The following is a 20237-nucleotide window of genomic DNA, read 5'->3' as shown; positions in this document are numbered from 1 at the left end:
AGAAATATTCCATGGCAGATGTGTTCCTTCGGTGGTTGTGCCCCACAGAATGAAAATTTCTCGCTCCTCCGCCCGGGCCGACTTCGGGGGGGTGACCCGTGGAGAGGAGCTGACTCATATCCTTAGTAAGCAGACTGCCCCACTTTTGCCCTAGGTACTGTCCCGAACAGGCTAAGCGTCTGTATGATGTTGATACATACAACTATAGATGTATATGCATACCAGCTTAGAAGGGTCATGCCGACCTTCAATGAGATAAAAAAAATGAATACCATGCCTTTATGCTAGTCTTTCATTCTGCACAAAATAACATGCCCTCTGCTTTGTTGACCAAATAGAAATACATAGACATCCGTATGAATTGCTTCTGTGGGAATTTGGTATGTATAGAAGATCTGGCAAAGCTTTCTGCCACTTCTCTTCAGGACAGTTATCTGAGCCAAATTGTATTCATTCGCGCAAATCTGGTTTCGAATACCCGACTATAGCAGTATATGTGTTTTTGAAGCCATCCGAACTTGAGGCTCTATTAGATTTCAAGATCATCTATCGGTTTGATACCAGTACTTGTTTTCTTTTCTCCATCTTGATTTCAAACCTGTTCTTTGCATCCTCGCACACACTGGGTATGGAAGACTGTCATCGTTCAATTATCACACCAATGGCTGATGCCAATGATCGATCTCGTATTTCGGTATCTCCCTTTGGAGACCCAATCCCTGTCAGTACTGCAGAGTTTCGAGCAGTAACTCATGAGCCAACAATGCCTGACGACGACATAATTATGTCGGATCCGTTAGCAATTTTCATCACTTCACCCATGCAGGAGGCCAGCCACATCTTCCGCCCCACTGAGAGCATGCAGGTCGTCATTGACCTCACTTGCGATGATGAGACCGATCAGGCCATTGAAGAATTGACCTCTGACATGGCACACGTTGCGGCTCCCTCCGCCATCCCCACTGACGACGTCTCAGCAAGTGGCCGGTCTTCCGGCAACTCATCTGTCATCAGCAATCAGTCCGCCAGCTGCAGCCCAACGCCAGAGACCGTGCAGAAGGAGATAAACATTGGGGGTATTGTATTCAAAGCCGGAATATCTCTGGAGCTTGATGATGGGTCTTTTATGCGTGTCGAGGACGTGATTCCTCAGCCTCATGACCTACGTTTTTTCGGCCGGCGTCTTTACCGTACGACTCACCCCGAAGCCAAGACATATCTGCCGAAACTGAACGACGAACTGGTCTGGCTCACTCAGAACACCGACCACGTGAGCATCAAGAAAGTCAGACGGGTTGTGCCCATTTGCTTCACGAATTTTCGAACGGACTTTAACACACCGGGAGAAGAACTGACTTGTCGACTGAAGCTCACGATTCGCCAGACTGGAGTCGTGATCATCCCTGGAAATGCACCTTTGAGTGCAGAGCAGTGTGCCATTGAGTGGCTGACCTTCTCTGAATCAGACCCAGGACATGGTAAGCCCGCAAACCTGCTGCGAGACGAATGGAGAGGCCAGACTGTGCCTTTCGGTGAGGCCAGTGCATCTTCCTTGGCCAAGGATCTTGAACGACAGGGCATGATCGATCTGACTACCCCTGACCGTGCGTATACCTTTGGTGACGCATATTGTGGTGCTGGTGGTGTGTCTTGCGGGGCTAAGCAGGCCGGTATGAAGCTCCAATGGGCCGTTGATATTGACCAGCATGCACTGGAAACATACCAGCTGAATTTCAACGACGTAGAGGTCGAACATTCTGATTTTTTCAGTTTCCTTACCAACAAGTCAGAATTCCTGCGAGTCGATATTGCGCACTGCTCACCCCCTTGCCAAACCTGGTCTCCTGCTCATACTGTGCCCTGTCCTCGCGATGACGCCAACTCCGCGTGCGTATTTTCGGCTGGAAGTTTGATTCAGTCGTCGCGACCCCGGGTGTTGACGATGGAGGAAACCATGGGATTGCCTCAACGCTTCCCCATTATCTTTAACCGAGTTGTACTGGACATGGTTGAGTTTGGATATTCTGTTCGCTGGTCAGTACTGGGGTGTGACGAATATGGTGTGCCTCAAGAGCGGAAGAGACTGCTTCTTATTGCAGCAGGGTAAGTGAAGTGAAAGACGAAGCTTTTTGTATTTCCATTTTAATGCATCTAACCACGTGCCCATAGACCTGGTGAAGTTCTTCCGCATTATGCCCAACCCACTCATGGTATGCCTGGTCACGGTTTACTTCCCCGCGAGACCATTTCATCCACCATTGACAACATTCCTCCCGATGCTGACGATCACAACGTCGAAGGAGCCCTGGCGCGGTGGGCTCTGAGCCACCGACCCTCTTTTGATCGTAACTCTCTGGCCAGGACCATTACTTGCGGGGGCGGCGAATACAACTACCACCCCTCGGGCACCCGGCCCTATACGAATCGTGAGATGGCGCTCTTGCAGACATTCCCTCTGGACTTCCAGTTTACTGGGAGATTCATGCGTAAGCAGATTGGGAATGCCGTGCCCCCGCTCTTTGCCAAAGCTATCTATGGAGAGATCGTCAAGTCTCTAGGTCAGACTGATACAAATGAGGCCATGGGAATCTTTCATTGATTTATAAGAGTGATGGTGATAGAGATGAGAAGAGAAAGGGAGATCAATAGGAGGAGGCTGGGAAGTTGGGGGTGGCCTTCTGGGGTGATGATCTGCGAGCTCACGTGCAGATCAGCCGAGGGCGAAGGGGAGCTCGGTGCGAGCTCTCCATCTAACAACGATTTCTACTCTTTACTTTTTGTTCTTTCTTGCATATTCGGACCGCGTTCATTCCGACTTTCGCTGCATCTTTCAGCTATTGTCTGTTTCTCACTTGTTTACATCCGATACTCGGATTTCTACTAGGGAGTTTAAAAGACGGTAATGTAGCAATAAACTCGTCCAATTGACAAAGTCATAGTGCAATTATTGGCCTGTCAATTTGTAGACAAGGTAATTAATCTCATAAACAAATGGAAATAGATGTACAATAGGTAGAGTGAAGTAATAACCGACTGTAACCGACCCTCGGCAGGATGAAGTCAGCTTGGAACTAAACCCCGGCCATTTTCTCCCTTTTCCCCCAACATTCCTCCTTTCATCCATTTGTTTTTAAATAAGCCATCTTCCCCCCCTCCAATTGTATCATTGGATCTTCAGATTCGATATTCCCAATTCTTTCACAATGTCTCTGCCCGCAGTGAGACGCTTGACCCACACGTCTCCCCGCACTTTGGCCCGCATCTCCAGATTGCCCACTTTGGCTTCTTCCCTCTCCATCTCTCCTTTCTCTGTTCCTCGCACTCGCACTCCCCGTTTCTCTACAATGGCCGCTCGTCAGTCTGCCGCCCCGGCGGTTCATACCGATAAGTCCTACGACCCTGAAATTCAGGATATGGCCAGTTATATCCACGACTATAAGGTGGATTCCGACTTGGCAGTAAGTGAGCCCGTCTCGGTCACATGGAGCACCGGCTAATTCTAAATTTGTTGTGTACAGTTTGACACTGCCCGTCTGGTGTTCTTAGACACCCTTGGCTGTGGATTGGAGGCTCTAAAATTCAAGGAGTGTACAAAGCTCCTTGGCCCCGTTGTGGAAGGCACTGTTGTCCCCAATGGTACCCGTGTGTTTGGCACACCTTACCAACTAGACCCCGTAAATGGCGCTTTCAACATTGGTGCTATGATCCGTTGGCTCGACTATAATGACTGCTGGCTCGCTGCCGAGTGGGGTCACCCCTCGGACAACCTAGGTGGTATCTTGGCTGTGGCCGATTGGATCTCGCGCACAAACCGCGCCGGCGGAAACCTTGGCAATGGCAAGATCCTGAAGATCCATGATGTTTTGGAGGCCATGATCAAAGCCCATGAGATCCAGGGTGTCCTGGCTCTGGAGAACTCCTACAACAAGGTCGGCCTCGACCACGTTGTTCTCGTCAAGGTTGCGACCGCCGCTGTCGTCTCCAAGATGATGGGCCTCACTGAGAAACAGACCGCCGATGCTATTACCCAGGCTTGGGTGGACGGCCAGTCTCTCCGTACCTACCGTCACTCGCCCAACACCATGTCGCGTAAGTCGTGGGCTGCCGGTGACGCCTGCCAGCGCGCTGTCAACCTGGTGCTTAAAGTCCAGAAGGGCGAGGGTGGTCTCCGTACCGTTCTCTCTGCCCCCACCTGGGGCTTCTACGATGTCCTGTTCAAGGGCAAGAAGTTCCAGTTCCAGCGCCCCTACGGCAGTTACGTCATGGAGAACGTTCTGTTCAAGGTTTCCTATCCTGGTAAGTGCAAGGATATTTTGCAGAAAATGACACCGTATAAAAATTGACAGCAGCTAATTCGTATTTAATAGCCGAGTTCCACTCCCAAACTGCCATTGAGGCCGCTGAAAAGGTCAACGCTAAGCTTGCGTCCATGGGCAAGAGTGCCAAGGACATCAAGGAGATCACCAACCGCACACACGAGGCATGCATCCGCATTATTGACAAGCAGTTCAAGGAGATGGATAACTTCGCCGACCGTGACCACTGTGTGCAGTACATGGTTGCCACCATGCTTGTCTTCGGCCGCTTGACCGCCGGCGACTACGCTGATGGCTCCGAGGCCGCTACCTCCCCTCTGTTGGAGGATCTCCGCAAGAAGATCCGCTGTGTCGAGGACACCAAGTTCACCACCGACTACCACGACCCCACCAAGCGCACCATCCCCAACGCGCTGACCGTTACCCTAAACGACGGCACTGTCCTCGAGGAGATCGTCGTCGAAGCTCCTCTGGGCCACCGTCTCCGCCGCGAGGAGGCTAAGCCTGAGATTCTGGCCAAGTACAAGCGTCATCTCGAGGCGCACTTTGACAAGGCTCGCGTCGATGAGCTTCTGGAGCTGGGCTGGAACCGCTCTCAGCTGGAGAACTACGATGTTGACCAGTATGTCGACCTCTACGTGAAGGATAAGGTGATTGCCTCCTCGTAAACAATTGAATAAACGGGTGATCTGGTGTGCTGTGCTGGAAATCACACGTGTATGACGAACATATCTTTTATATACCGCAAAATGTATAGAGCCTTTTTTAGTGTTTCTTCAGTATTCTTCCATTCACAACATAACTATACGTAACTATACATAGGTCTCTTCATTCTTAGCCAGAGGCCCCGGGTGTGCATGTCACCCCCAAATTCGACGGGGTATTAGCACACAGCACCTCACTACCCCCGGATGGCGCCTTAACAGTATATGCATCAACCTTGACATCACAAGTTCCACCAGATCCACAAGCAAGACTGCCCGTAACAGCCTTATACTTCCCACTCGTGGTGCCACTGAACTTCTCAAAAACGATACCATTCAAATCCGCATTTCCAGGATTATCCACGCAGTAATCGGCATCCTCTCCATAGCAACTCTGAATCTGGATTGCATAGTCACACCCATCAACCACAACACCCGTGAAGGTAACATTGCTCACTGTTGACATGCCATGACTTCCACCAGTGGGATACGTCTTGATACCCGCCGCTTTAGTCGAGTCAATCATCGTCGCGCCGGACACGTGCACATTCTTCACCCAGTCGGCGGAACTCTTGCCCAGTGATCCTACCGAGAGTCCATGGCTTCCGGTGCAGGTAATATCCGTGACTGTGACACCGTCTGCACCGGGCTTGAATGCCACACAGTCATCGTCGTTCTTCACGTTCACATTGCTGATGACGACGTCTGTGCTGGCGCCGATGTCGAAGCCGTCTGTGTTCTTCGGCTCATTCTTGCTTTTGGATGTGGCATCCATTGTGAGATCAGCAAATATCACGGTCTTGGTGTTGCCTTTGACGGAGTTGAACACGTTGGGCGGGTTTTTTTGGCGAAGGTTTGATACCTCGATGTTAGAGCCGCCGGTGATGTAGAGGAGGGTTGGGCGGGCGTAGCTGCTGTCAGCCGCGAAAAGGTCCCATCTACATGTGATATTAGTAAACTGAAATGAGGATCGAAACAATGAAAGGAAAGAAATGCATACGCATTTTGCCCATTTCCGTCAATAACTCCACTTCCCGTCAAAGATCTGATTTTAAGTCCATCAATATTCTTGACATTGATCATTGCTGTCTCTCCCTCCCAGAGATCAGTCGATGAGCTGAATTTCAAAAGTCCTTCTACTTGGAAATCACAACCAACACATCCCGCAAAATCTAGTACGCTGTTCAGGTAGTAGGTTTTGCCGGCGGGAATAACTATAGTGCCTCCCTTGCCGCATGAGGCAATTGCCGATGTGATAGCGGGAACATCGTCGATTGAGGCAGATCCACCGGCTGATGGTGTGCAAACCGAATCACGAGCCTTGAGAGGTCTTGTGTTGTCTGATAGGGCGAGAGTTGAAGTGAGGAGCGCAAAGGCTGCGAGGGATCTTGTTATCGACATGGCGCAAGTGAGTGAGGGCATCACAGCTATAACCTGGGGATAACTGCGTATCTAGTGAATTTATCACTCTTATAACTTTTCCGTTCTCCTTTCTCCTCTCCTTTTCTCCCTAGTGTTTTACATTTTGCATGTGGACGACTCCAATGTTTTGTCAACGGAGAAAATAAGACAACCTGAAACGCCTCCGCTTTAGCGTCAGCCCCGTCATTCGAGGAATATATTTTTCTTCGGTGAATATCATTTCTTCATTCTTCAGCAATAATTACCTGAGTTGTTATCCGGTGAATCTTTGACGTTGATTACCCCGGATATATGATTTACACTGCATATACACTTCCCTTAAAGCCACGAGTTCCGGAATGTTGTGGACCTCCGTGAGACAAGTATCAAATTGAGAGGAATGAGACAATTAATATGCTGGGGATAAATTCCCTAAATACATTTACCCCTGACTAAAGATAGCAATGGCCGAGGAAAGCTTCTCATTTATAAAAATACCTCGGAGTGGAGAATAGTATGTCTCATCAACTATAGCTCCGGTGGACACGGAGGATCCTCACCCTTGAAACAACTTTCGCATGACAGTCTCACCTCAGATAATGTATCTTAAAGTGCATATAGTCCGACAATCATTCCCTTCTCCCCGGTAAATCAACAATCCCTACCAAATGCATCTACGCACCCTCCTCCTCACAGCCCTATCCCTCGGGACAGATGTTCTGGGCGCACCCGCCGAACTAGCCACTCGCGCAACCATGACTAGTGCCCCATCAGGTTGCTTGACAGTCGGCTCGAGTGGAAAATACTCGACTATCGGCGATGCCTTGACTGCTCTCGGCTCATCCTCGGCGGCGGCTTGTATCTATATCGCAAGCGGCACATACAACGAGCAGATTACTATCAAATACGCCGGTGGTCTGACTTTGTATGGTCAGACTGTTGATACACAGACGTATAAGGAGAACACTGTTACTATTACCCATACCATCTCTTCGCCTGAGGCCGGCTCACTGGATAAGAGTGCTACTGTGAATGTTGTCTCCGCTGGGTTTAAGATGTATAACATCAACGTGGTGAATGGGTACGGGACTGGTGCCCAGGCTGTTGCGTGAGTATTCATTTCTTGCCTTGATATTTGAATTACTTACTCACTATACCAGACTCGTCGCCAATGCCGATAGACTTGGCTTCTATGCATGCCAGTTCCTTGGATACCAGGATACCCTGTACGCCAAGTCGGGAACACAGTACTATATCAACTCCAGGATTCAGGGTAAGTCATCAGTCATTTTCTGTAATATCTATCCACCTCACCTTTGCACACTAACGATTCCTAGGATCCGTGGATTACATCTTCGGCGCCGCCTCCGCCTGGTTCGGCAACTGCGATATCGTCTCCAACGGCCCTGGTTATATCACCGCCAGCTCGCGCGAGACAGTCACTGACACGGCCTGGTATGCAATTGATAGCTGCAACATTAAGGCTGCGTCTGGAACTAGTGATGGCACTGTATACCTTGGCCGTCCGTGGCGAGGACTTGCTCGCGTCATCTACCAGAACTCCAAGTTGGGTAGTTTGATCAATCCTAAGGGATGGGCGACAATGGCGGAGGGTGCTACACCATTCTACTATGAGTTTAACAATTCTGGAGATGGGTCGGATACTTCTGCGCGCCTGTATGAAACTGCGATCTCGGCGGCGGTCACGAAGAAGACGGTTTTGGGTAGTGATTATGCTAATTGGATTGACTCGAGCTATTAATGGACTATGGAGACCAGGGTCTAGGTTGTGGAAATGTATTTTAATGGTGTGTTGCTTGTATTCATGGATATATTGTATATTTACAAAATCCTTAGTCCCTAGGCTCATAAGAATAAGGCAACAACTCATCAATAGAGACAGATTCCACCTCCCCACCCTTCTGCACAATAACCTGAATCCCGGGGTGCAAATCATGCAGCACCTGTCGACACCGACCGCAGGGATTGAGAATCACTCCATCGTGGCCGTCTTCCCCGACAGCAACAATATGCGATAGACGGGGAGTCCCGGCACCCGCGGCTACACCGAGCACCACGAGTTCGGCACATGGTCCGCCTGTAAAGTGAAATACGTTCACACCAGTGAAAACTTGGCCATTGGCCGTTAGGGCTGCGCTGGCTACGCTGTGAGCATCGGACTTGGGGATTGCATTGATTGTTGTTCTTGCGATCTCGACGAGGTTGGTTTCTTCGGGAGTTAAGTCCATAATGACGGATGAAGGGATTCGATGTTTTCGTGTTGATAGAGGTATGTGCAATATAATAAGGACGTCTCCGACCAGGAGAGTCTAGATGTAGATGCCAATATGTACGGAGTTTGTATATGTTTTGAGAAAAAAAAGGAGAAGCAGTTTAAAAGTTGTCTCCATAGCGGGGTCCTAAGATAAATTTCCTATTCCGGTGCCCGATTGCTCAGATGTGATTGTTGCGGAAGAGAGTCTACGATCATGATACTTTAGTATATACGTCCTGGTGTAAGGAGATGATGTGAAAAGCACATTAGGAGGAAAGTGTTGAGCAGATCATCCCTTGAAAGGGGTCCAACTACGCCATGAAAATGTCCATTCGGTCGGAATAGGCTTTTTTGTATCACTACCGTAGTGAATGTAGTTCCCTCTATTATGTTTGCGTATGAATACATAAAACAAGGTCTTCCCCTAAGGCCTATTTGGAGAGATGGACAAAATATGTATGAATGTGGATCAAATAGCTGAATTAACATGCTTCGTGTCACGCTGAGGGATATCTTAAAGAAAAAAATGACGCAGAAAAGAAAAACTCAAAGGCGAAAGCAAAGCGAAGAAGAGAAAAATCGCGAAGAAAAAGCAAGAAGCTGTAGTGATCCCACTGGGCAAACTTTGGAGGGTATGCATGCAGAAGGAAGTCATTCTTTCCGGAAATTATCCTCGTGCTTCTTCCTCTGGCGAATACGAAGCTTGGCAGATTGGGCACTTGTACCGACGGTATTCAAACCAGGATTTGAGACAATCTAGGTGGAAGGCATGCTTGCAGCGATTTAGTACGAGAACCTCGCTACCGGGTGGGCAATGCCGTGCCCCGCATGAGCAGCGGGGGTCTGGCCGTGTAGTCGGGTTGTGATGCTGGTCACGGGCCAGAACGGATGGATCGGGACAGGCGAGGTATGGAGATGACGACAGTGCTGATAGACAGATGGGGCTGGGCGAAAGTTAGCTTAATTCTAGAAGATTCAGACGATTTGTCCAGGATGGCGTAGTCTGTTATTAGACCACGATGTGTTTATCTAGGAACGCAAATTGGCAGGGGGGTATTTGCGGGCGAGACTTTGCCCAGAAACATGAACCCGCCTCGACAAGAACTCGTCGATCCCGATAGGGCGGAGGGACCCAGAGCCTAGCCCTAGTGTCCCCGCACTACATCATCGAGCCGCAGGGCCAAGAAGTTCAAGGAGGGGGAGCCGGAATCGGAGACCGGTGGAATGCTGAGATATCACACTTACCAAGTATCTTGGCCGTATTGCTGGGCACTGGTGGGCACGTTTTGTTCTTCCAACCACCGGTCCACAGACACCGGTTGACCCAACACGTTCTGCAACTGTACCTGATAGACCGGTGGGAGAACCGTAGTTTGGGCCATTGCCCCCATGGCTGCCCGTCGTCGGTGATGCCACATGATCATCCTGAGTCGAAAATACAAATTAGTGATCGGCAAGTCAGAGCTTCGAGAACAATTTGTATGCATAAAGCGGGGGAGCCAAGACCATCGGCCCTATGTACTCACACCGGAATCATGCTGATCAGGGAAAACAGCGCAACGGCCCCAATCACAACCCCGATTATCTCCTCCCGGGGCATGGAATTGTCCGCCATGAGTGGGTGATCATATGGGTTCTGGGTCCAAGCGAAGAAGATACGAGAAGAAAATAATAAAATAAAGAATTGCAATATCGCCCAATAGACCCAATAAAAATAGAGGGATAGCGTAGCGTGAGACAATGTGCAACCTGGATCGGATCATTCGGGTCAATCATGTATTCAGGCACCGTATATCCAATAAAAGCCGATCTCCCATTATTGGAGGCAAAAAAAAAAAAAAAAAAACCAGTTTAATCGGTTTTTTGCCTCACGAGAGTAGAAAATGTCCCCGGAGAAATAGGTGGATTTGAAGCGGAGGGACTCTCGAGCCCCAAAATGCCAAGAACTTCCAAGAGCCAAGAGCCAAGGCGCCAAGAAGTGGGAAATAAACCAGAGCAACCAAGGGCGACGACCTATCCAGCCAAGGAAATGCCAAGAGGCCTCCGCACCAATCATAATCGGAGAATTGTCGCGTGCGCGACGGCTGAGACCTCGCCTAGAATCGTTTGCGTCATCAACTCAATGGGGCAATTGAACATGACATGCCAAGAAAGATCTTAATACCGAGACCTGGGGATGGAAGCTGATTGGATGTCAGGCTATCATGATTGCTGGTTCCCCGGATGTCGGACGCCATTTCCATCAGATTACTTCCGGTTTAACAGCCGTCCGTTCGCCATCGACAAGTTTGTGATCTTATTTATACTCTGAGACATCCCCCCGGAAGGAAAAAAAAAAAAAGGTTGTTTCATAGAAGTGTACCTATTACTCAAAGTAATTCCGGTGTATGGACTGTCATTCTCTTACACATTCCTTCTTTATGATGCCCCCTTAAGAGCCTCATAGAAGTACATCGTTCAATTCACTCAATTCGCCCAATCTACTCAGCTAGAAACACACCACTCCGTTCGCCTGATGTCGCAGGAAGCCCAAAAGGGCCCAGGCCCTCAGTGCCCCGCTGACAATACACAACAGCCTCTCTCCCAACCCGCCCATAGTCTCTCATTTGAAGATGTCATCGGCGAACTACAAACCAATTCCGACGATGGGTTGACATCTGCAGAGGCCAAGCAGCGCGTTGAGAAATATGGCCAGAATATGCTCGAAGGAGACGAGGGCGTCTCCTTGGCGAAGATTGTCATTCGACAGGTCGCCAACGCCATGATGCTGGTAAGTCAGAAGCCAGAAGTGACTTCCAACGGATTATCGTTAATAAATCACAGGTCCTTATCATCGCCATGGCTGTCAGTTTCGGCATCAAGTCCTGGATCGAAAGTGGTTTCATCGCCGCCGTCATCGCTCTGAACATCGTCGTCGGTGTCTACCAGGACTACGCTGCCGAGAAGACCATGGACTCGCTACGATCCCTTAGCTCGCCTACAGGTGTAGTCTCCCGTGATGGAAAAACGGCAACCATCCCCGCAAATGATATCGTCCCCGGTGACATGGTCGAACTGAAAGTGGGAGACACTGTTCCTGCGGATGTGAGGTGTGTACCGCAACCCCCGCATAGAATATACCAGAACCCCAATCTAACTCTTTCGCAGACTCGTTGAAGCATTCAACTTCGAAACCGATGAAGCACTGTTGACCGGCGAGTCCCTCCCGGTCCAGAAAGACGCAAATGCCATCTTTGACGTCGACACCGGCCCAGGCGACAGACTCAACATCGCCTACAGCTCCTCAACTGTGACGCGAGGACGTGCTCGCGGTATCGTCGTGGGGACCGGAATGAGAACCGAGATTGGAGCTATCGCTCAAGCCCTCCGTGGAACCGACTCGAAGCGTCGCCCCGTTAAGCGCGGACCTGAAGGCGAAACAAAGAAGAGATGGTATATCCAGGCTTGGACATTGACGACCACTGATGCCATCGGCCGGTTCTTGGGTACTAATGTTGGTACACCTTTGCAGCGGAAACTGTCTAAGCTGGCACTCTTACTCTTCGCCATTGCTGTTGTTTTTGCGATTGTTGTTGCTGCGTCGAATGACTGGCGCGGTGATAGCGAAGTTATCATCTATGCGGTCGCGACTGGTCTGGCTATGATTCCGGCTTGCTTGGTGGTTGTGTTGACAATCACTATGGCCGTTGGAACGAAACAGATGGTCAAGCGTCATGTCATTGTCCGGAAACTGGATTCCTTGGAGGCACTCGGTGCCGTCACCAATATCTGCTCAGACAAGACTGGTACTCTGACCCAAGGTCGCATGGTCGTAAAGAGGGCTTGGATTCCATCTGTGGGAACTTACTTAGTCGGTGCTTCGAATGAGCCTCTCAACCCTACCGACGGTGAGTTGAGCTTGATGGCTGAGCCTCCGGTCAAACTGGGTGGGAAGGAAGAGGGTGATGTAGCATCGCCAGAGGACCTGTTGAAAGACAACGATGAGCTCAAGGCCTTCCTCAATGTCACTGCCATGGCCAACCTGGCCCATCTTCACCAAAGTGCCACTGAGGGATGGCAGGCTCGCGGCGAACCCACCGACATTGCCATTCAGGTCTTCGCCTCTCGATTTAACTGGGGTCTGGATCGATGGACCAAGGGCGACAAGCCGGTCTGGCAACAAAAGGCCGAGTATCCATTCGACTCAAGCGTGAAGAAAATGTCTGTTATTTTCTCAAAGCGCGACGAGAACTCAGAGAAGAGCCACGAAATGATTTTCACCAAGGGCGCTGTCGAACGTGTTCTCGACGCGTGCACCACTATCAAATGGAAGCCTGATTCCGACCCTGTTCCTATCAACGATGAAATCCGCGATGAAATCTTGCAGAACATGGAGGCTTTGGCTAAAGAGGGTCTCCGGGTGCTCGCCATGGCCGGCCGCGAGAACACCTCCCCCGCAAAAGAAGGTGGCGACCCTCTGCCCCGCGAGGAGGTCGAGAATGAATTGTGTTTCTACGGCCTGATCGGTCTCTATGATCCTCCTCGTCCGGAGACGGCTGGAGCTATTGCCCTGTGTTACAAGGCTGGAATTTCCGTGCATATGGTTACTGGTGATCATCCCGGTACTGCGCGTGCGATCGCAGCGCAAGTCGGAATCATTCCTGCGAATATGGATATGATCGCTAAGGACGTTGCTGACGCGATGGTTATGACGGCTTCCCAGTTTGATAAATTGACTGAAGACGAGATCGATCAACTTCCCACCCTTCCATTGGTTATTGCTCGCTGCGCACCTAATACGAAGGTTCGCATGATCGATGCTCTACATCGTCGTGGGCGCTTTGTGGCTATGACCGGTGACGGAGTTAACGACTCTCCCTCGCTCAAGCGGGCTGATGTCGGTATTGCCATGGGTCAGAATGGCTCTGATGTGGCCAAGGATGCTTCCGAACTAGTGTTGTCCGATGATAACTTTGCTTCCATTATCAACGGTATTGAAGAAGGTCGTCGAATTTTCGATAACATCCAGAAATTCGTTCTGCATCTTCTCGCAGAAAATGTTGCTTTGGCTATCACCCTGCTTATTGGTTTGGCCTTCAAGGATGAGAGCAACCAGTCTGTCTTCCCTATTTCCCCCGTTGAGATCATCTGGATTATCATGATTACCTCTGGTCTTCCTGATATGGGCCTGGGAATGGAGATCGCCGCCCCCGAAGTGATGGACCGGCCACCGCAGAGCGTAAGTTCCTCCAAACCCTTTCCTTTACAGTTCAACTTACTAACAAACCACAGAAACAAGGTATCTTTACCTGGGAAATCATCATCGATACCCTCGTCTACGGAGTCTGGATGGCCGGCCTCTGTCTGTCAGCATTCTCTCTCGTTATGTTCAAGTGGGGTGACGGTGATCTCGCCATGGGATGCAACACAGAATACAACGACCCCAACAAACCCTACAACTGTGAGACAGTTTTCCGCGCCCGCGCCACTACCTTCACCTGCATGACCTGGTTCGCCCTTTTCCTCGCCTGGGAGATGATGCACTTGCGTCGCAGCTTCTTCCAGATGCAGCCCAACTCAAAGAAACCCTATACTCAGTGGATGCATGATATCTGGCGCAACAAGTTCCTCTTCTTTGGTATCATGACTGGTTTCGTTCTTGCGTTCCCTATCCTCTACATCCCCGTTATCAACCACAGCGTTTTCATGCATAGCAGTATCACCTGGGAATGGGGTATTGTGTTTGTTGAGACGATCCTTTTCTTCCTCGGCATCGAGAGCTGGAAGTGGTGCAAGCGTGTTTACTTCCGTCGCCAGGACCAAAAGGCTGCAGCTCGGGGTAATGAACCGGGCAGTGAGCATCGTGGTCTGAGAGATTTTAGTCGTTATACTACCATGGACCGCTCGGATACTCAAGGCAGTGAGGTAAAGGTGGAGCAATCTATGGTCTAGGTGGTCTTGATTTTAATGAGCATTTACCCTATAGCGTGCGTCTGCTTATGTGATTTAAGGTACTGTACTGCATTTGTTACAGATTATTTGTTTATTAGACATATACCATCAGTTTTATTTTGAAATCCCATGATTTTTACTCAAAGATAGCTCTATTCGTGTATATCTCTGAAGTGGTGTGCAAACTACCTATACCTTTAAACAGGGGGAGCTCCTAGATTAACGAAATGCCCCTGAGTAACAGAATATGCAAATATGTATAATTTTATAATCTGACTTGATTGACGATGGTGAGATATATATGAAATATGGGAATCTAAATACAATGGGTCCAATAGAAATCTACCTGAAGTTGAAAATTTCCAAGTTTTACCAGCAGACAATGCCTATGGAGATGCAAATCAAAGTACCTCGTACTTCTATAATTTTGACGCATTTCTGTGGCTTTGATCAAGCCAAGATTGAATCATCCGCGTCAAACCATCAATTTCTGCCTCGGTGTTTCCCGCATGCAAACACACTCGCACCCGCTCCTTTCCTTCGGGAATTGTCGGGGGCATGATCGCTCGAACAATGAATCCGTTTTCCTGACAGAGACTCGCTAGCTGTCGTGGCTGCGAGGTGCGAAGGGAGATAATGGGAGATGTGGGGAAATGATCGACTTCGAACATGACTGATTGGTATGTATGAAGGCCATCAAGCCGTTGTCGGAGATGGCGAATCAATTCCTGAAGCCGGCGTTGTAACTGCGACCAAGTTAGCTGTTGGGTAGTAGGGTCTGGAAGTCAGGATCGACTCACTGATTCAGTTTCACCAGATGACAGGAGCTCATAGGATGCGCGAATCGATGCCAGGAATGGGAATCCTAGAGCGGTGGTATAGATCAAACTCCGGGCATAGTTGATCAGATAATCCCTTGTCTCTGGTCTACAGAGAACCATGGCTGGATAAAGGTCAGTCGGGTGTATTCCAAGGGAGGATGGAAAAGACAAGACAACAAACCTCCGTGACTCGCTAGTGCCTTGCCGAATGTGTGCACTCGGATGAACATGCGATCTTGAACACCGAGCTCTTGAACCACACCAGCACCTCTTGGTCCAAATACACCAGTCGCATGCGCTTCGTCGACATAGAAATATCCATTACCGTGAGGTAGCAGCTCATCAACAACCGCGATAAACTCCTTGATGGGAGCAACATCGCCGTCCATGCTGTAGATAGACTCAATGAGCACGAAGACATTGCGAGTGCCTTCCACAATTGCTGAATCTTCAGCTATTTGTGACTGCAGAGCCTCTCTCAAGCCAATTGGCGAACTGTGGGCAAACATCTTCCGAGCACCGGCCCGCGACAGACGCATGCCCTCATGAGCACTAGCGTGAATAAGCTCATCGTACAAAATGACATCGCCTGGCTGGGGAAGACTGGATAGTACGCCGACATTGGCGTCGTATCCGGAGTTGAATAGAAGTGCTGTGGGGGCTTGATGGAATGTTGCGACAAAGTTCTCGAGCTCTTCCGCGTAGGCCGAATTCCCGTCTAAAAGCCGAGAACCCCCGCTGGCAAGGGGAAATGATGGCGGGGTGTTGTTCAAAAGTGCCAGAAAGCGCTCTCGGTATGCAGACGACGTTGACAGTGACAGAAAGTCATTGGAGGAGAAATCCACAGCTGTCCGGGGTAAAACGGTCAGCCGCCGACGGGCAGATTTGGCTTCCCGGTGCGATAACGCGGCGGATAGGGTGTCAACGAGGGTTTTTGGCGCTGCTGTCCTCGATGTCTCCGATGGAGTAGCAGTCATATCGGCTTTCATGATCAATTAATGCCAATTGATGTCAATTCTCCCGTACCTGTTCCTAATCCACGTTATCCACAGGCCCGCTTTATTTTTAGTTTATGTTGAGATTGAACGGATTCCCCAAAAGCCAACAGGTACAAGTCGTTGAGAGACCCAACAGGGAGAATCTGGTGAAATGCAGGAAATGTGGAGATTTTGGCGTGGGAAACTCAATGTCCCGAGGTCTGTTTTGGACTTCGTGACTCACTTCACCTCATCTCATCATGCCTCCGGTCGGCGCAGCACTCTGGCGCAGCTTACGAGCCCATCAAGTCTACGGAGCTAACACGGACGTGGGGAAGACAATTATCTCCACTGTGTTGTGTAATGCCGTTCAACGCCAGAAACAACAGGCCGCATTCCTCAAGCCCGTGTCAACGGGGGCACTGGATGATGCCGACGATCGGTAAGCAAATTTTGAATTCGATTTGAATTTAATTATCGCTGACGGTCGCAGACACTTGAAACGTTACGGTGCTGGAACGCTCACCAAATGTCTCTACCAATTCGATGACCCAGTGAGCCCGCATTTGGCAGCAAAGGATAAATTTGTAAGTGCCCATTGACCTAATTAGGAGACCCGAAACTCATCGTGCAGGTTCCACGAGATGACGATCTCCTCGCATCCATACATAACACGCTGTCCGGCTGGGCGCGGTCGGAAATTGACTTCGCCCTGGTTGAGACTGCCGGAGGCGTGCACTCCCCTGGTCCCAATGGCAATTCACAGGCAGATTTGTATCGACCACTCCGCCTGCCAATCGTGCTGGTGGCGGACTCTCGTTTAGGGGGAATATCTTCTTCGATCTCTGCCTACGAGTCGTTGCTCCTCCGTGGTTATGATGTCTCATCTGTACTCCTGTTCCGAGATGAGTACTACAAAAACCACGAATACCTGCGTGATTACTTCCAGAAAAAGGGTATTCCCTTGGTGTCGCTACCAGTACCTCCAGCCCGGCCATCGCAACTGGATGCCGGTTCTCAATTAAGGGACGAGGAGGCTATGTTCAGCTATTACCAAAAATCCGCAAAAGAGTCCGAGATCCTGGGCCTACTTGAAGATATGTCCGTCAACAATACCGAGCGCGTTCAGCGTCTCGAAGAGATGGCCGACCGCGCGAAAGAGTTGATATGGTACCCCTTTACCCAGCACCAAGGCATGAAGGCTAAGGACATTACCGTCATCGACTCGGCGTATGATGACTACTTCCAAACATTCGGCTCCAACACATTCAAAGATACCCAAAGCGAACTACGCCCGACATTCGACGGCTCTGCATCCTGGTGGACGCAAGGCTTGGGCCACGGTAACCCCGAGCTGTCACTATCTGCTGCATATGCCGCCGGTCGGTATGGACATGTCATGTTCGCAGGGGCCGTCCATGAGCCAGCACTGGCGCTTGCAGATGATTTACTGAAAACCATCGAAAACCCGAGACTTACCAAGGTCTTCTACACAGACAATGGAAGCACGGGGATGGAAGTTGCTGTGAAGATGGGTCTACGCGCTTCTTGCGACCGGTACGGCTGGGATGCCAGCCAGGAGCAGATTGGTATTCTTGGACTCAAGGGTAGCTACCACGGTGATACCATCGGCGTGATGGACTGCTCGGAGCCTTCAACATTCAACAAGAAGGTTGAGTGGTATCGTGGTCGTGGCCACTGGTTCGATTTCCCTCTTGTGAAGATGGTTGGCGGATCTTGGAAAGTTGAGATCCCCGGTGAGCTGCAGACACAACTCGGCGAGGACGTTGATTTCGCTTCATTGGGGTCGGTCTTTGATCTCAGCGAGCGTCTTGGGTCTGCCACTGCCCAACGGTACAAAGACTACATCCGTCGCACTATTGAAGATTTGGTCCAGCGCCAAGGAGTGAAGTTTGGAGCATTGATCCTAGAACCGGTTATTCTCGGTGCGGGTGGAATGCTTTTCTGGTAATCATCCAAAAGCATAATCGTTCATTTACAGATAAACTAACCATCTCCTAGTGATCCCCTCTTCCAGAGATGCCTGACTGATGTGGTTCGCGATCACCCGGAGCTGTTCTCCACCAACGCTCCTGCTCCGAAGCAATCTCCGTCGTGGTCCGGCCTGCCAGTCATCTTCGATGAAGTCTTCACTGGGCTGTACCGTCTCGGTCGCCCGACATCCGCATCATTCTTAGGTGTGCACCCCGATGTCGCCGTCAACGCCAAACTCCTCACGGGTGGGCTGGTACCGCTCTGCACGACTGTTGCTAGCGAGGAAATCTTCGATGCTTTCTCGAGTCCAGAGAAAAGCGATGCCCTCCTCCACGGTCACAGTTACACCGCTCATGCAGTTGGATGCACCGTCGCTGTTGACTCCTTGAAGACCATGGCTAAGCTTGATACTGATGGATCGTGGGATGCATACCGCGCTGACTGGCGCAGCACCTCGCCTACTGTTGAAACTTCGACTCCTGATGTGTGGAGTGTCTGGTCACATGGTCTACTTCAGGACTTGTCTTCCACGAACTCCGTGGAGAGCGTGTTTGCCATCGGCACCGTGCTTAGTATTTCACTCCGTGATGCAGCTGGTGGAGGTATGTTCTTGCGACCTGAAATATGCATTGATAAAACTAATAATCGCGCAGGCTACACCTCCAATGCTGCAAAGGGACTGCAGCAGAAGCTGGCTGTTGGCGGTGATCAGTTCAATGTCCACTCGCGCGTCCTCGGCAATGTTCTTTACCTAATGTCCAGTGTGACTTCCAAACCCGAGTCTCTCCGAGAGATGGAGCATCTCCTCCGATCAGCATTAGTGTAAGTCATAGTTAGGAATACGTATATACCAGCGTGACAGTTGAATGTTTCAGCGCATCATCTTGTACCTGCAGCCATTAGCAAATATCATTGTCGTCAATACCTCTCGACGATATTATCGTCAAATCAGACCAAGCTTCCATCGCTAAGAAATCTTCCCTGGAAGCAAACCTCTGTTCAAACCCGACTGATAACGTACCCCAGAAAGCATAGTGCAAGATCTCTGGTACTCTATGGAATACAAATCGAATAATGCAAATCAGGGACCTGGATCATAGCGGTCCATGAATTGTCATGGATGGCATGCTCCATAAAGAGTTTGCGGAGCAGTGTGGCGACATCAACACTTTAATTATATTACATCACGGACTCCATAACTACAAAAGGTGGAGTGCTTTTGAAGGCTGAAAGCGGAGAATTAGATATCCGCCCATTTAAGATCCGACTTGTGTTCGAATCGCTTGCAATCCGGGGTGGGAAGTTTGGAGATGCCAAAATGTGGATGGAGTACAACATTGACCCCAATGTGGTTTACGTCCGAATTAGGAAGGTATGGCATAATTATAGCGCTATTGGCTACGAGACTAAGAAATCCAAGACCCGAACGCCCGAGTACCCATCAGAGACAAGGCTTACATTAACCTTCGGACATGCTTGAAAAAAATAGCCGAACCATAAATGTCTGCCCAGACGGGATTGGCAAGGCTTGGCTAAAACCAAATTTTTTTTTTGGGTGGCAAAGAGCCTTGGGAGATGTTCGATTGAAGGTCTTTTGTGTATTCCAATGGGCACCTGTTTGGCCTTCATTTTTTGCCGTCTCTCAGGTACAATCTTCTGTACAAGAGTAGTACATATAGTTTAACTGCATTAATTGCTAAAAAGTGTATATCTTGGCATTTAGTAACAGTTTGAAGCCATTGAGACTCGAGATTGGCTTAGCATCGGCATGAGCGGCTACCCACGGCCAGCCATGCGAGTCCGGTATTTCTTGTTAG

General features: G+C 49.8%; 9 protein-coding genes across 9 annotated transcripts; 5 read left to right on the top strand and 4 right to left on the bottom strand.

Annotated features, from left to right (window-relative positions):
* Positions 1-661: 661 nt before the first annotated feature.
* Positions 662-2599, top strand: N7447_004993 (DNA cytosine methyltransferase; the record flags this gene model as incomplete). The annotated part of the gene is made up of 2 exons (XM_057229255.1): positions 662-2103; positions 2170-2599. The coding sequence occupies 2 exons, from the start codon at positions 662-664 to the stop codon at positions 2597-2599; spliced, it is 1872 nt and encodes a 623-aa protein (XP_057084345.1).
* Positions 2600-3203: 604 nt separating this feature from the next.
* N7447_004992 (putative 2-methylcitrate dehydratase) lies at positions 3204-4984 on the top strand (the record flags this gene model as incomplete). Its single annotated transcript, XM_057229254.1, has 3 exons — positions 3204-3458; positions 3519-4296; positions 4368-4984. The coding sequence occupies 3 exons, from the start codon at positions 3204-3206 to the stop codon at positions 4982-4984; spliced, it is 1650 nt and encodes a 549-aa protein (XP_057084344.1).
* A 166-nt stretch (positions 4985-5150) lies between these two features.
* On the bottom strand, positions 5151-6421 carry N7447_004991 (putative extracellular exo-polygalacturonase; the record flags this gene model as incomplete). The annotated part of the gene is made up of 2 exons (XM_057229253.1): positions 5151-5958; positions 6021-6421. The coding sequence occupies 2 exons, from the start codon at positions 6419-6421 to the stop codon at positions 5151-5153; spliced, it is 1209 nt and encodes a 402-aa protein (XP_057084343.1).
* A 668-nt stretch (positions 6422-7089) lies between these two features.
* Positions 7090-8183, top strand: pmeA (putative pectin methylesterase; the record flags this gene model as incomplete). Its single annotated transcript, XM_057229252.1, has 3 exons — positions 7090-7529; positions 7582-7694; positions 7759-8183. 3 exons carry the CDS (start codon positions 7090-7092, stop codon positions 8181-8183), a joined length of 978 nt encoding a protein of 325 aa, XP_057084342.1.
* Positions 8184-8274: 91 nt separating this feature from the next.
* Positions 8275-8670, bottom strand: N7447_004989 (cytidine deaminase family protein; the record flags this gene model as incomplete). The annotated part of the gene is made up of 1 exon (XM_057229251.1): positions 8275-8670. The coding sequence occupies one exon, from the start codon at positions 8668-8670 to the stop codon at positions 8275-8277; it is 396 nt and encodes a 131-aa protein (XP_057084341.1).
* A 693-nt stretch (positions 8671-9363) lies between these two features.
* N7447_004988 (RING finger protein) lies at positions 9364-10311 on the bottom strand (the record flags this gene model as incomplete). Its single annotated transcript, XM_057229250.1, has 3 exons — positions 9364-9640; positions 9942-10121; positions 10223-10311. 3 exons carry the CDS (start codon positions 10309-10311, stop codon positions 9364-9366), a joined length of 546 nt encoding a protein of 181 aa, XP_057084340.1.
* A 900-nt stretch (positions 10312-11211) lies between these two features.
* N7447_004987 (ATPase P-type K/Mg/Cd/Cu/Zn/Na/Ca/Na/H-transporter) lies at positions 11212-14627 on the top strand (the record flags this gene model as incomplete). Its single annotated transcript, XM_057229249.1, has 4 exons — positions 11212-11466; positions 11520-11785; positions 11844-13914; positions 13968-14627. The coding sequence occupies 4 exons, from the start codon at positions 11212-11214 to the stop codon at positions 14625-14627; spliced, it is 3252 nt and encodes a 1083-aa protein (XP_057084339.1).
* A 419-nt stretch (positions 14628-15046) lies between these two features.
* On the bottom strand, positions 15047-16437 carry N7447_004986 (aminotransferase class I/II-fold pyridoxal phosphate-dependent enzyme; the record flags this gene model as incomplete). Its single annotated transcript, XM_057229248.1, has 3 exons — positions 15047-15373; positions 15428-15570; positions 15630-16437. The coding sequence occupies 3 exons, from the start codon at positions 16435-16437 to the stop codon at positions 15047-15049; spliced, it is 1278 nt and encodes a 425-aa protein (XP_057084338.1).
* Positions 16438-16685: 248 nt separating this feature from the next.
* bioDA (adenosylmethionine-8-amino-7-oxononanoate aminotransferase) lies at positions 16686-19246 on the top strand (the record flags this gene model as incomplete). Its single annotated transcript, XM_057229247.1, has 5 exons — positions 16686-16867; positions 16919-17012; positions 17060-18393; positions 18448-19022; positions 19074-19246. 5 exons carry the CDS (start codon positions 16686-16688, stop codon positions 19244-19246), a joined length of 2358 nt encoding a protein of 785 aa, XP_057084337.1.
* Between the last annotated feature and the right edge of the window lie 991 nt (positions 19247-20237).

The sequence above is a fragment of the Penicillium robsamsonii genome (genome assembly GCF_028829455.1).
Source record: "Penicillium robsamsonii strain IBT 29466 chromosome Unknown utg000003l_segment0_segment0, whole genome shotgun sequence".
NCBI classification, from domain to species: domain Eukaryota; kingdom Fungi; phylum Ascomycota; class Eurotiomycetes; order Eurotiales; family Aspergillaceae; genus Penicillium; species Penicillium robsamsonii.
The sequence above is the reverse complement of the archived record's forward strand: the minus strand, read 5'-3'. Positions and strand labels throughout refer to the sequence as shown.